The sequence below is a fragment of the Corvus hawaiiensis genome, chromosome 6 (assembly GCF_020740725.1).
Source record: "Corvus hawaiiensis isolate bCorHaw1 chromosome 6, bCorHaw1.pri.cur, whole genome shotgun sequence".
Classification (NCBI taxonomy): Eukaryota; Metazoa; Chordata; class Aves; order Passeriformes; family Corvidae; genus Corvus; species Corvus hawaiiensis.
In genome coordinates, this window is record NC_063218.1 from 36126010 (window position 1) to 36137661 (window position 11652).

Here is an 11652-nt window from a genome sequence, read left to right on the forward strand (position 1 = left end):
AACATATTACTTATCAGTCTGCTTTGAGTTACGATCTCACATTTTAATTGCAATTGTACTTTTTGTACATACATCTGAGGGTTCACTGTGTGACAGTCATTTGTATGAGGTTAAACTTCTGATTGAATTCAGCCTGTCTACAGCTACATGGGGTTTTTTTGTGTGGCAGTAGTTTGTCAGGTCAAAAAAATAAAAAAGTTGAATCAATATCCAGACTGGTAAAGCAGACTTATCAGTCCTACATGAAATTCATGCCCAGCTGAAACATGAGTGGTATGAAGAGCTTAAGAAGGGCAATGGGGTTGACTCTTAGTTTTATGACCCTCCCTGTTTCATGTGCACTGCTCTAGAGGTGATCCAGAGCTGCCTACGTTTCAAATGATTGGCAAGGATCGTGACACATGGCAAATCCTTGGGATTGAGAGAAAAGCCATGAAAACATTGCTGTTCCTCTTCCTGCCCATTCCACACAGCTCAGGTATTCTTCTGAGTATTCTTCTGCTGGATTCGGTAGGGTTTGGCTTCCACTCATGGATTATGGCTTTGTATTTGCAGTGGTGAGATTAGTTTGATGGTAATTTTTTTTGTCGTTTTAAATGAAAAAAGTTTGCCCACTTTAGTAGCTTATGAGATCAATCTCACTTCAAAGGCTTCCCAGGCTGGAGTCTTGCAGTCATTTGATGTTAGAAGGTGGCAGGAGGCAGCTCCCTGCACCTTTCCTTCCCCTCTTCTCCTGACTTTGTTCTTTATCCTCAGATAAAGTTGCTGGCAGAACCAGGAGCAGCATCTCAGACAGCAGAGAATATCTGTCATACATTGATACAGAGCTTCCTCAGCCAGCCTGGAGCCACTGCAGCATGGCCATGCCAATGAGCCTCCTCTTCTATGCTTTTCATCTGCTTCACTACCTCCCCCCAGGCCAGGACTTCCTCCCAAAGGACCTCACTCTCCCCTTCCTCTGCTACTCTGTCTTCTCTCCCCTTACCCCCTGTCCCTCTTTGCTTCCCTCAGTTCTCTGAGCTGGGTGTCCAGCACAGATCAGAGGGAAGAGGTGGCTGTGCAAATCTCCTGCACAGCTGGCACGGGAGCCATCAGAAGTTGGTTGCATCTGTTCTGTCTCAGACCCTTCAATTCCTTTTCTCTTGGAAAAATAAATTTTTCAGGCAAAGAAAAAGTATTTTTCTCCTAGGAAATTAGATTTTAAACCCAGAGACAAACTGACTCTGCACAATGTAGGAAATTGTTGATCGGTTTTTATATATTTTTTGTCTGTGACTGCAGGATTTTCAGAGGATCAGTCTTGGAGCACAGAGGCACTCACATCTTTTTAAAAGCATTGGGAAGTCATCCCCTAAATCTCTCAGGACTCCAGGACGCCGACTGAAACTTTAGGATGGCAGGTGCTGTGAAACAACAGGGGGATCACGAACCACTCCAGTTTGTCATGCCAAAAGGCTTGGGTTTAAGTCTTGCCTTTCCAATTCATGAGTACCAGCTGCTTTCTGGGAAGTTGCCCCGGGGTGGAGGGAGGAGGAAGGGACCAGTGATGGGAGCTGTGCTTTAGCTAGTTTGTAAATTTTCTTTGTACATGCATGAAAATTAAGATAATTATATCTCTTATAAAAAGAGGCTGTTTGTGTGCTCTTGTTGTTTATGTGTATGTAGAAGGAAATTGCAGGCTACTGCCTGCCAAGTATATCCCTAGAAATATTTTCGTAGCTGTCATCCATAGGCATTGGATACTAGAGGCTGTTTAATCTCTTTCCCACTTTCTTTCTCTCTCCAAATCCCCATCTCTCACTTTCTGGCCCAGTTTTTGGGCAAAAAGAGTTTGGCTGTTTATTGCAGTGTAAAGACTTAGTATATCACTATACTTGTCCCATTTCATGTCACCACTAATCCAGCTGACCTATGGATCTTCAGCATTGTAAGACAGATGGATTTCTGTAATGCCTATGCTCATTCTATAGCCATCATTTGACCGTATTCATGATTTGCATTCAAAGGACATGGGGAAAAGAAACACAGAAAGAAACCTAGAGAGGAATGTGTAAGGCAACTGAGTCAGTACCAATCCCTTACACCCATGTCCTGCAGCTTGTAGAGCCTCTGTTCATTATTACCAAGAACAGAAAACTTGAGTTCACCCAGACCTCCTGATATTCACCACAGTGAAAACAACTGGAAACTGCAACACTGAACTGTCAAGCTATACTATGGAGAAAAGTAAAAGTGATACATTGGAAAACAAACACAACCCTCTTCAATAAGCACAGATCAGTCGCTTCCTTAAAAACACAAAGAGTGTATTACTTATATTTGAAGGTAATGAAAACATGAAGTGTGATTCTAAACTGGAAGCAGGCATAGATCAATTCATTGCAAAGGTAGAATATGGAAACAGAGATCTGGCCTGCAGTGTTGGTATTGTGATATGCTACCAGGAAATCTCGACAGAGAAAGAAATATTAGCAGAAGTAGAGCTTTTTATGACATCACACATTGCGCATTGTGACTTCAGTTTCAGAAAAAAAATGAAAGGTGGCTCTATGCACATTCTTCCTTGCCCATTTCCATCTCTTATTTGAGACAGATACTCCAACATCTATTGCATTTTTTCCTATTTTTCTGTGATTCAGTGCTTCAAATGTTACTATTAGTAACTTGGATTCCTGGAGACAACAGAATCCCCAAACAAAGAGCAAGAACTGCTACGCCTTATGCTGTCTATGATGTATAAATTGTGCAATGTACAGTTAAAAGCACAATCCATCTGTACTTTGGAATAATGGGGAATTTTCAAAGGAATAAAATGGATATACCAAATCTGTCTGAATGGGGTGAAAACTACCTAAAGAAGAGAGAGACTTAGACATTCCTACTTCTAATTGTGCTATTTTAATACTTCATCAAAATTCATTTCTTATTCCATCCGAATTAATTTGTCCATCTTTTGTTCTTTATTAAATTGCAATTCATATATTGACAACTTCTGAATTTCTAGGTGAAGCTAATAGCTGTGAATCTTGGATCCATAATTGGTTACAATGCACAGAGGCAAAAAACTTAATGGTCTTTCTGAGGAACTGATTAATTTGCTCTCAAGAGTGGATATATAAACATTAATTATGTTCTGAAGGGCTTTAGTTATTAAAACCAAGTTAGGAAAAAATACAGAACTGTTTAAATTACCAGTTCTGCTTTTAACAGAGATGGCCAAAACCACTGGTGACCCGAGTATTCCACACAGTGCTGTCTGGCACCAAGCTCACGTTGCGTAAGTTTGACATTTAAACAGTTACTCAGCACATCCTCCATACAAAACTCTATCATCAGGCTAAGGGGATTTTGGTCAGTGACAATATCTACCTTTTTTTCTGCAGTTCCAGTTTTGGAGAGATGTTATCTCCAATATTGATGTTCAATACTGTGCCTGTTAGAGCAATTTTTATCACTATTATTAAGTATTTATTGAGTGCTTGCATCATGACTCTTGCAGGCCTTGAATAGGACAAGAAAGTAGACAGAGTGTGTACCTGCATGTATCTGCATTGCAGGGACTGGGTTTGGAGAGGTGTGGCACTAGGTCTGCCTGCTGTGCCTGGGAAGGGCCCAGTTTCATAGGGCCAAGTCACTGTGAGCATGATGAGACCCTGCAGCTCTGACCAGTAGCAACAGCTGAGGGCAAAGGCTTTTCCCTGAAGCACGGGGGCTTACATCTTTGCAAAAATCACAATTAATAGTTACCAGCCATAACAATTGCCCATACTTGTGTCTTCCTTTCCTGAATGAAAATCAAACACACCCAGTCCTCGAGCCACTCCTCTGGTGCATACACTTGGAGTAAATTAAAAAATCTTCAGTTATTTCTTGTTGGGGTTAATGAGCCTTTCATTTGGGCAAGGTGATACGTATCAGGACAGTCATCAGCTTGTATTTCCTTGGCCAGCTTGTATTTCCCAGTTCACACTGCTTCAGCCAAATGCCACAGTGGAATCTCACCTGTTGCTGCTGCTGCATTTGATTTGGGCCATAAGTCTGTTCTCTCCTTGGACCAGAGTTGGGTTAAGATGCTCCTTTTGTAATCAGGTCATCTTATAGTGTTCCTGATTGGTTACGTTCTTTCCTCTTGTTCTGTTTTAAAGTGCATTCTTGTACTTCAAGAATATGGAGATATACTCCAGATGAATGATGTCTGTGAGATAAGAATGCAGACATTTCTCACCCTTAGTTTACTATGACAACACACTGTTGATACATCTTCAGCAAGCAGAAAAGCAAGTTTAGTTTCTTTCAGCTCAACGTTTTGCAAAATGTCAAAGCAGCGTTGAATCAGAGCAAGAGTAAGGCTGATGGCAGGTTCCCAGCCTGCCTTCTGGATGGGTGTATGGTGAGACAGGTTTTGCAAGCTCCTGTAAGAACTGGAACCTTAAGAAATGATTCTCTGATCTTTTAGGTTCTATTGCTCTCCCTGAGAACCTATTTTTTGATATGTTGTCCACGAAAGATCAGAGCAGAATACATGTGTATTCCAGTTTTTAGATTCTCTAGAAGAGTGGTAAGAAAGAGACATAATGTCTAATACATGCTGTGTTTAATTAACCCCAAATAAATTCAAGGGAAAGATAACTGGTCTGTCCTTATAAGTAATAAAGCATGTTAGAAAATGGATCTTTATTTCTGATGGTTTTATACTTACCTTTTTTGGATGGGATTTGGGGGCCCTGAAGGGAAAAGAGGGATAGGGTTTTCATAGGGTTTTCCTCTCCCCAGCTACTTGAAGTACTAAAGAAATATTCCCACCCATTATGAAAGAAAAGCATGAAAAGTTATTTTGAAAATCTATTTCTTCACAAATCTAGCACAGTATGGGACACTGAAGTTTTATTCTAAGATATGTCTTTCTGTGACATTACAAATTAGAATGCTCACCTAATCATATCAAAGAGAGAAAACCTATTTTCCTGTTGATATATAAAGAAGGGAAATAGTTTCAGAAATAGTTAATTGCAGCTTTTCTGGGAGTGGATGCATTTATTCATCCCCAAAACGGTTAATGGGGAGGATGCCAGTGTGTTTCCATTACCAATCATTTAACCCCTTTCTCTTTAGACACAAGGAGTCTCATGCTGGTTTGCAATATTCAGGCCACAGAGATTCAGTTCCAGTAGTGGAGGGCTCATATCAACAGCCAAACACTTGCATGCTGCTTTTTGGCAGGTGGAGCTGCTGATGTTCTCAATTGGGTCAGGAAATGTGCGGGGTTTGCCAGTCTCTGCAAGGTAAGTGCAATTTTGGCCAATGTCCCAGGGCTGTGGCATCTCTGGAGGAGCTACAGCACAGCGAGGAGGGGATGTGGCACTGCTGCTCCTGACTCTGAAGTCCTTTTTTCTTGTGGCCCCATCTTATCTGCTCCCAGGCTTCTCCCTATATCTGGTAGAGAAAACTCCTGCTGAGGCTGGGAAGCCAGGGACTGGGAACCAAAAAGAAAATCACATTCTGAAAGGTTTTTGGAATATTAACTAGCAGAAAACACAGCCACTGCCCCAGGAGGGTGAGGAATACAGCTGCCACTGGAAAATACCTCATCTTCTCCCAGGATGCAGCCCTCAATTCTGGCTACCCATCAAAATATATCTGTGAAACATAGAATGCCTTCAAAACAGGTAATAAAAACAGTTTGAAGAATGGCAAGATTTCCCTATGATAATAGATGGAGAAGGTGAAGTCTGTATATTTTACTGAGGAGGTGAGTTACAGTGTATATCATCTGCACTATGCCAAATAATAGAGAGGAAGTCCCTATGAGTCCTGCACAAGCTTCCTGAGTGCAGTAACAGGGGAGTGCTGAAAGAACAGGGAGGACAACAAGTGAACAAGTGAAAAAATAAGAGAGAAGGGGATACTTTTATCTATATCATAAGTAACCTGTCTTCAGGAGGTTTGTGGAGTTCAAGACCAGCAATCACTGACACAGTTCCAGTTGCTTTCCTTGGAGCATTTAAGTAATTGCATGACCACAACTGATGTTGTGACCAGCAAGGTTGTATCAGGATCCATCCTCTTTGAAAGCTCTGGAAATTATTACTAAACAGTGTGTTGGGTGATTTGGAGTCTGCTTAAAAAATTTCCCTTCTCTTGCTATTCACAGGAAGGCATGAGTTTGAAAGGCTTAAGGTCCTAATTCCAATTTAGCTGTGAAAACACATAGGAGGTTTGGCGTACTTCTAATTATTGATTTCTTGCTTTTAGGGCGTGCTTTAGTGAGCAACTCTCTGCTGACATGAGAGGAGGATGAGCTTGGCAGATGCTGCCTGTGGTTCTACTCATATTTCTACAGAGGCTGAGACTGATGCTCTACAGGGGAGGATCTTCATCTCTAGCACTTTATCATCTTGAGATGTCCCAGTGACTGTCCCCTTGGAGTCAAAAGCCCATAAAATCAGTCCATCCCAGAAGTAGTCTTTTGATAACTGGTGAGAGCTGAGGCTACATGCTGACGATATTTATTCCTGCCAGTGAAAGGACTTGAACAAGAAGCATCTCTGAAGTGAACCAAAACAGAATGACCGGACTCTATGTCAGTATTCTACAGAATTTCAGGTACTTTTTACTGAGTTGTTCTTTGTGCTATAAAACATAAAATTCACCATTGTTCACAGAGAGCCCTCCTGCATCATGGTGCTTGGAGTCATCTCTCCACATAATTTCTCAATTCATCCAGTAGATGGAAGGGCAGAGGATGAGAAAAGGGTCATATGAGTATTTTTCTACCCTTCTTTTTCTGTTCTTATTACAGAAAAGTAGCCTTTGATATTTTCTTTGGCTGAATTCTTTCATAATCCTTGTTTGTAACAATGTGTCATCTCTCAGATTACAATCCAGATATTTTTCTGTCAAAAGCAAGGAGAGAAGAAGAGTTGGTGGTAGGAGAGAACATATTGCCTTACTTCTATCGTTAAAAGGAATGTATGCTGTAAGGGTTTAGTGTATGCTCTGGAAAAACAAGACCTTTAGATTTATCTCTGTATGTTATGGTCTTGCCCATGCTGTACTCTTTGTAGCCAGACCATCAAAAACTTCACAGACTGAGTTACCACATTTGTCCAAAGTGCTGGGTAAGGTATCCATCTCCCCTGCTTGAGGCAGACAAGACAGCTGTGTCAAGTACTCTTGGGCTTGTGTGCCTGGGAGAGCAGGAGAGCCTGCCCTATGACAGGCTATAAGCAATGTGGAGTGAGAATTGTGTGCCTTTGTTCAAAAACACTTATTAATAAAAGTCTCTACTCCCAGTCAGCCACAAATTTACAACTAGTGCAATTTACCAATACTACAGGCCTGGTCGAATTCAAGAACTTGTACAATCCAGATACTGGAATAGTACAGTTTATTGAAGTAATAACAAAGGTTCAGGCTTGCTGAATACACTAGAGGGTAATAATATATACACTAAATGCACTAACTAGAGGGTCTTAATATATATAGGAAACGCACTAATTACAGGGTATTAATACATACAGTAAGTGCACTAACTACAGGACATTGATATATATACAGCATCTGTCAACAGCTCTGTGCATGAGGATCTCTTTCAATGGCCACAGATCAGAAGTTGCTTGAGCCGATGTAGCAGGTGAATGTACTCACGCCTTGCCTTCATGTGGGCATCCGGATTGCTCGCCAGGTGCTGAAAGAGGTTGAGTGGTTCAGCCACACAGAATTCTGAGGGGAAACTGATCTCCATAGGAAACTTCTCATTGCCTACAACGAAGTAGTTAAGTTGTTTTGTCTCCAGTGAGCAGCGAAGGTACTTCAGGATATCCACCAGGCGCTGCCAGAAATCCCTCCTGCGCCACTGTGTCAGGGGTACGGTGCTCAGGAGGTGCATCACCACAGTCTTCAAGCTATAGCTGGAAAAACCTACACCCACCAGGATGCGGGTGAGGAGCGGCAGGCACTTGCAGTGCCAGCTGTCATGGGGGGCCTGCCTGGAAATGTGCCTGAAGAATTTTGCCTCTGCCACTGTGTAAGTCTCAAGCCATGTTGTGCTTGGGATGCCTGCTTCTGTAGGCTGGCTGCCCACAAAGATATCTGAGTCTCCTTGCCTCACCCCAAAGTTCATCTCAACCATGAAGCTTTCCTTGTCTTTGCTTAGCTGAAATTTACAGGAGCGCCCGGAGGGCTGCAGCATTAAACGCCAGTGGCAGGTCTGAGGCAGAATGTTATGATCCGGTTTAGACCCGGAAAAGCAAAGCAAGCTAAGTCTCTGTGCATAAACCGGAAAGAACTTAGAAGGTTCAAAATATTCCCAGAAATGTGATTAAAACCAAACGAGGTTAGATGTTGGTGCCAAAAAATTGATGTATTTTATTTAATAGTAAAAGAGGCAAAGAGAAGGGAAGAGAAAAGAAAGAGAGAAAGAAAAAGAAGTGTGCGTGGGGGGTGGGGCGACAGGGAGAGGTGACTGGGGTTAGGTGGAAGCATATCACCCATCTGAGGGTCCCAACGACATCTCGTTGCTCCCCTCCATCTGGTCTGCTGGTGGTGAGGGTGCCCTGTCGCCGCTGTGGCCATGCCGCTACATGCTGCCACACCACACGCTGCCACACGCCACCACACGCTGCCACACGCTGCCACACACCGCCACACACCGCCACACGCCGCCACATGCTGCCACACGCTGCCACACGCCGCCACACGCCAAAGAGTGCAGAACTCCATGGATTAATATACACTTTGGGCCAGGTGGGAAAGCCCACGTGCCTCTCTTGCAGGGGCTAGCTTGACACCCTTGCAACACTGAGGGTCTGTTGCATCATCTCTGGTGCTCTGGTGCAGGGTCTGGGGACCCCTTTGAGGGGGCCCCTGTGATGGGCCATGTCACCCCTTCTGCTGTGGATAAGCTTCTCCCCCCGGTGAGGACCCCTCAGCTGGGCTCCTCTGCACAGTGGAGGATAGGCAGTCACTGCGCCTCTGACCAGAGGCTTTTCCAAGATACCCAAAGCCTCTCCTCCCTCCACCCCTTGGTGGGAGGGTCTGTGTGAGCCTGGTAGCTGATAGCCCTGGGGCTGTGGTCCTCATCTTGGAGGTGTTAAGCCTGTGCTCAGTGAATGTCCCCAGCCCTGAGTTGTTACTTTATCTTATCTTCATCAGCGAGCAGTGTCAGGCTGCAGGGCCCCATTCAGGGTGTGGGAGTCTTCAGCTTTTGTAATACAGTTTTAACAGTCCTTTAAGAAAATGTTTAAGTCATAAAATATAATATTTCAGTCTCTGACACAGAAGCAACCAGGCTACTGTCACGAATCGATAGAACCAGTGGACAGTTTTCTCCACATCTAGATAGGAGCCAGTGCAGAGGGTGTGCAGGAGGCTGGGGTCATGTTTCCTTCTCAGCTCCTCCTCAGGGTGGTGGAGGAAACATAGCAGGTTGTCCCCCAGATGCTCCCTCGTGCAGGTGCACAGCAGCTCCACATGGACATAGAAGTTCCTCTGCGGCATCCCTGCAGTGTCCAGCTCCAGGTGGAAGGCATGTCCTGGAGGGGCACTCAGGGGTACAAGCACACGGTACACAACATCTTCTGCTTGGGGACTCCAGCCTTCAAAGGCGCTGCCCACTCCAATGGCTTGCTGTGGCACTGGGTAGAAACTGTTTGACAAGCCTTGTCCAAAGATGTGTGTGAGTTTGTCCATTGGGTCAGTTACCAGTGAGCAACTTTTGTCCAGGTCCAGAACAGGCAACTGCATGAACTCCTCTAAAAGGCTTCCAAGGTTACTTTTAACATTGTGGGCATCATCTTCTTCATTTGCATTGTGTCTGTCTTCTTCATTTCCAACAGCATTGACTTCCTCCACCTTCTCATCGTTGTTTACTTCTTCATTTGCATCATCATAGCCTTCTTTTTGTTCATTTCCAACATTGCTTTCTCTCTTTGCATCAACATTGCTGCCTTCTTCATTTCCATCATTATTGTCTTCTTCCACATTTGCATCATTGCTTTCTATTTCTTTCTTTGCAACAACATTGTTTCCTTCTTCTTCCTCCTCCAAGTTGCTGCTGGTCCTCTCCTTCTGGCCACTGTTGTCTGGATCACATCTAATATTCTTGAGTCCAAACCACAGCGCTAAGAGAAGGACGAGGATTCCAAGAACAGCCCAGAACTGCCACACAAGCAGGGCTCCCCAGGACCCACCACTCTGCTCTGGGGTCTTCTGCTCCAGCTCCTGAATCAGCCGAGTCATCTCCTGGTCCAGATACTCAGCACGCTGCTTCATGCACTCCCGGGTGGCCTCATCCAGCCCATCCCCAGCCTCCCGCGGGTACTGGATGAGGCCTTGCACAAGCAAGAGAAGGAATGTAATGGTAACCATGGCCTGAGGAGGTGAGAAGGGGTTGAGTGGGGATGGGGGGGAGGTGCTGATAAGGGAAGTGGGGACAGGAGCCCCAGGGATCTGAAGGCAGGAAAGAGGGGGCCAGGCAGCTGGCAGGCTGTGAAGCCTGTGCCACTGCCCCAGCAGCAGGACCTGCCAAAGGCACTCCTGAGAGGGACTGGGCTCTGGATGCCTGGTGAGAACCAGCTCCCCGGGTACTCGCATTTCTGCCCTGGCCCTCATTCAGTGCTCAGCACAGCGTCCTGTCTGTGTGCACGCTCACCACTTGCCGAGGCTGTACTGGGGCAATGTTACCTGCTGGTTCTGTTTCTAGCTGCCCCCATTGTAACACTTGTCCTGTAATGTCACATGTGCCGGAGTGCATCACAACCAGGCCAGCCCCGCCCTCCATCTCTGCCTCAGCTCAGTGACTCATAAGGGCCCCAGGCAACCAAAGACCTGATACAAGTGAAGGGCAGATCCACGGGTCATAATCGACCCCCAGGGATTCCCTTGACAAAACAGGCAGAAGCGCCCCCAACCCTTTTCAACTATGAAATTGGGTGACATGACCCATGAATGCTTTGTTTGTGTAAATCTCCTGCTGTGAGATGGAACTGGTTCCCTTGGTGCTGACCTCTGTGCTTGTGGGGGTGCTCTTGGGACCTAAGTGACACCCCATGGTGCATAGTGGTGAATATCCTAGTGGTGGCATGGATGGCACCATGGCAGGATCTCTGTTCCTGCTGTGACACTGTGAGAGAACCTTGACTCCAAAGAAATGTTTCCCAGGGGTGATGAGCAGGTGCGGGGGGTGATTTCCAGTGGGTAACTCCCACAGCCGACAGAGCACGGTGTCCCGCATGTCCAACAAGTTCATTTCTGTGGCACCAAGGCCCTGGAGAGTGTCTGGGATGAGCAGAATCTTCACTGTCTCCCCAGTTAACCCAAGGACTCACAGCAGTGGTGCCTCTTGCTTGGTCCCTGCCCAGCCAGAGCTGCCAGGGAGTTTCAGAGCCCATGTGAAATGGCCAGCATGGCCTGAGAGTGCAAAGGGAACATGGAGCAAAAATCATCTTTATAGCCACCATGGTCTTCAGTGGCTGCTGCACCAGGGAGACCATTGAGAGGAGGACTCTGCTGCACAAGGATTTCCCTTTCCTTGCTGAGTCCCACATCCTCCCCTCTTTTTGCCTGTAGTATGAGGCCAGGTGAATGCCCTCCGCTCCCAACAGCTGCTTGAAGGTACATCTGTATTCACAGAAGCCAAAGCCTTGACTACTA

General features: G+C 45.3%; 1 protein-coding gene across 1 annotated transcript; it reads right to left on the bottom strand.

Annotated features, from left to right (window-relative positions):
* Nucleotides 1–7591: 7591 nt before the first annotated feature.
* Nucleotides 7592–10593, bottom strand: LOC125327672 (inositol 1,4,5-trisphosphate receptor-interacting protein-like 1). Its single transcript, XM_048307458.1, has 3 exons — nt 9749–10593; nt 9295–9712; nt 7592–8266 (listed from the first exon to the last, which is right to left on the bottom strand). The coding sequence occupies exons 1-3, from the start codon at nt 10591–10593 to the stop codon at nt 7592–7594; spliced, it is 1938 nt and encodes a 645-aa protein (XP_048163415.1).
* Between the last annotated feature and the right edge of the window lie 1059 nt (nt 10594–11652).

Excerpts from the sequence above, each read along its gene's own strand:
- LOC125327672 (XM_048307458.1), bottom strand. The coding sequence starts at position 10,593 with ATGCGAGTACCCGGGGAGCTGGTTCTCACCAGGCATCCAGAGCCCAGT. Across the intron at positions 9,713-9,748 it reads CTTGGAAGCCTTTTAGAGGA|TTGCTCACTGGTAACTGACC; the intron begins GTTCATGCAGTT and ends CCTGGACAAAAG. Across the intron at positions 8,267-9,294 it reads GGTTCTATCGATTCGTGACA|AGACTTAGCTTGCTTTGCTT; the intron begins GTAGCCTGGTTG and ends GTTTATGCACAG.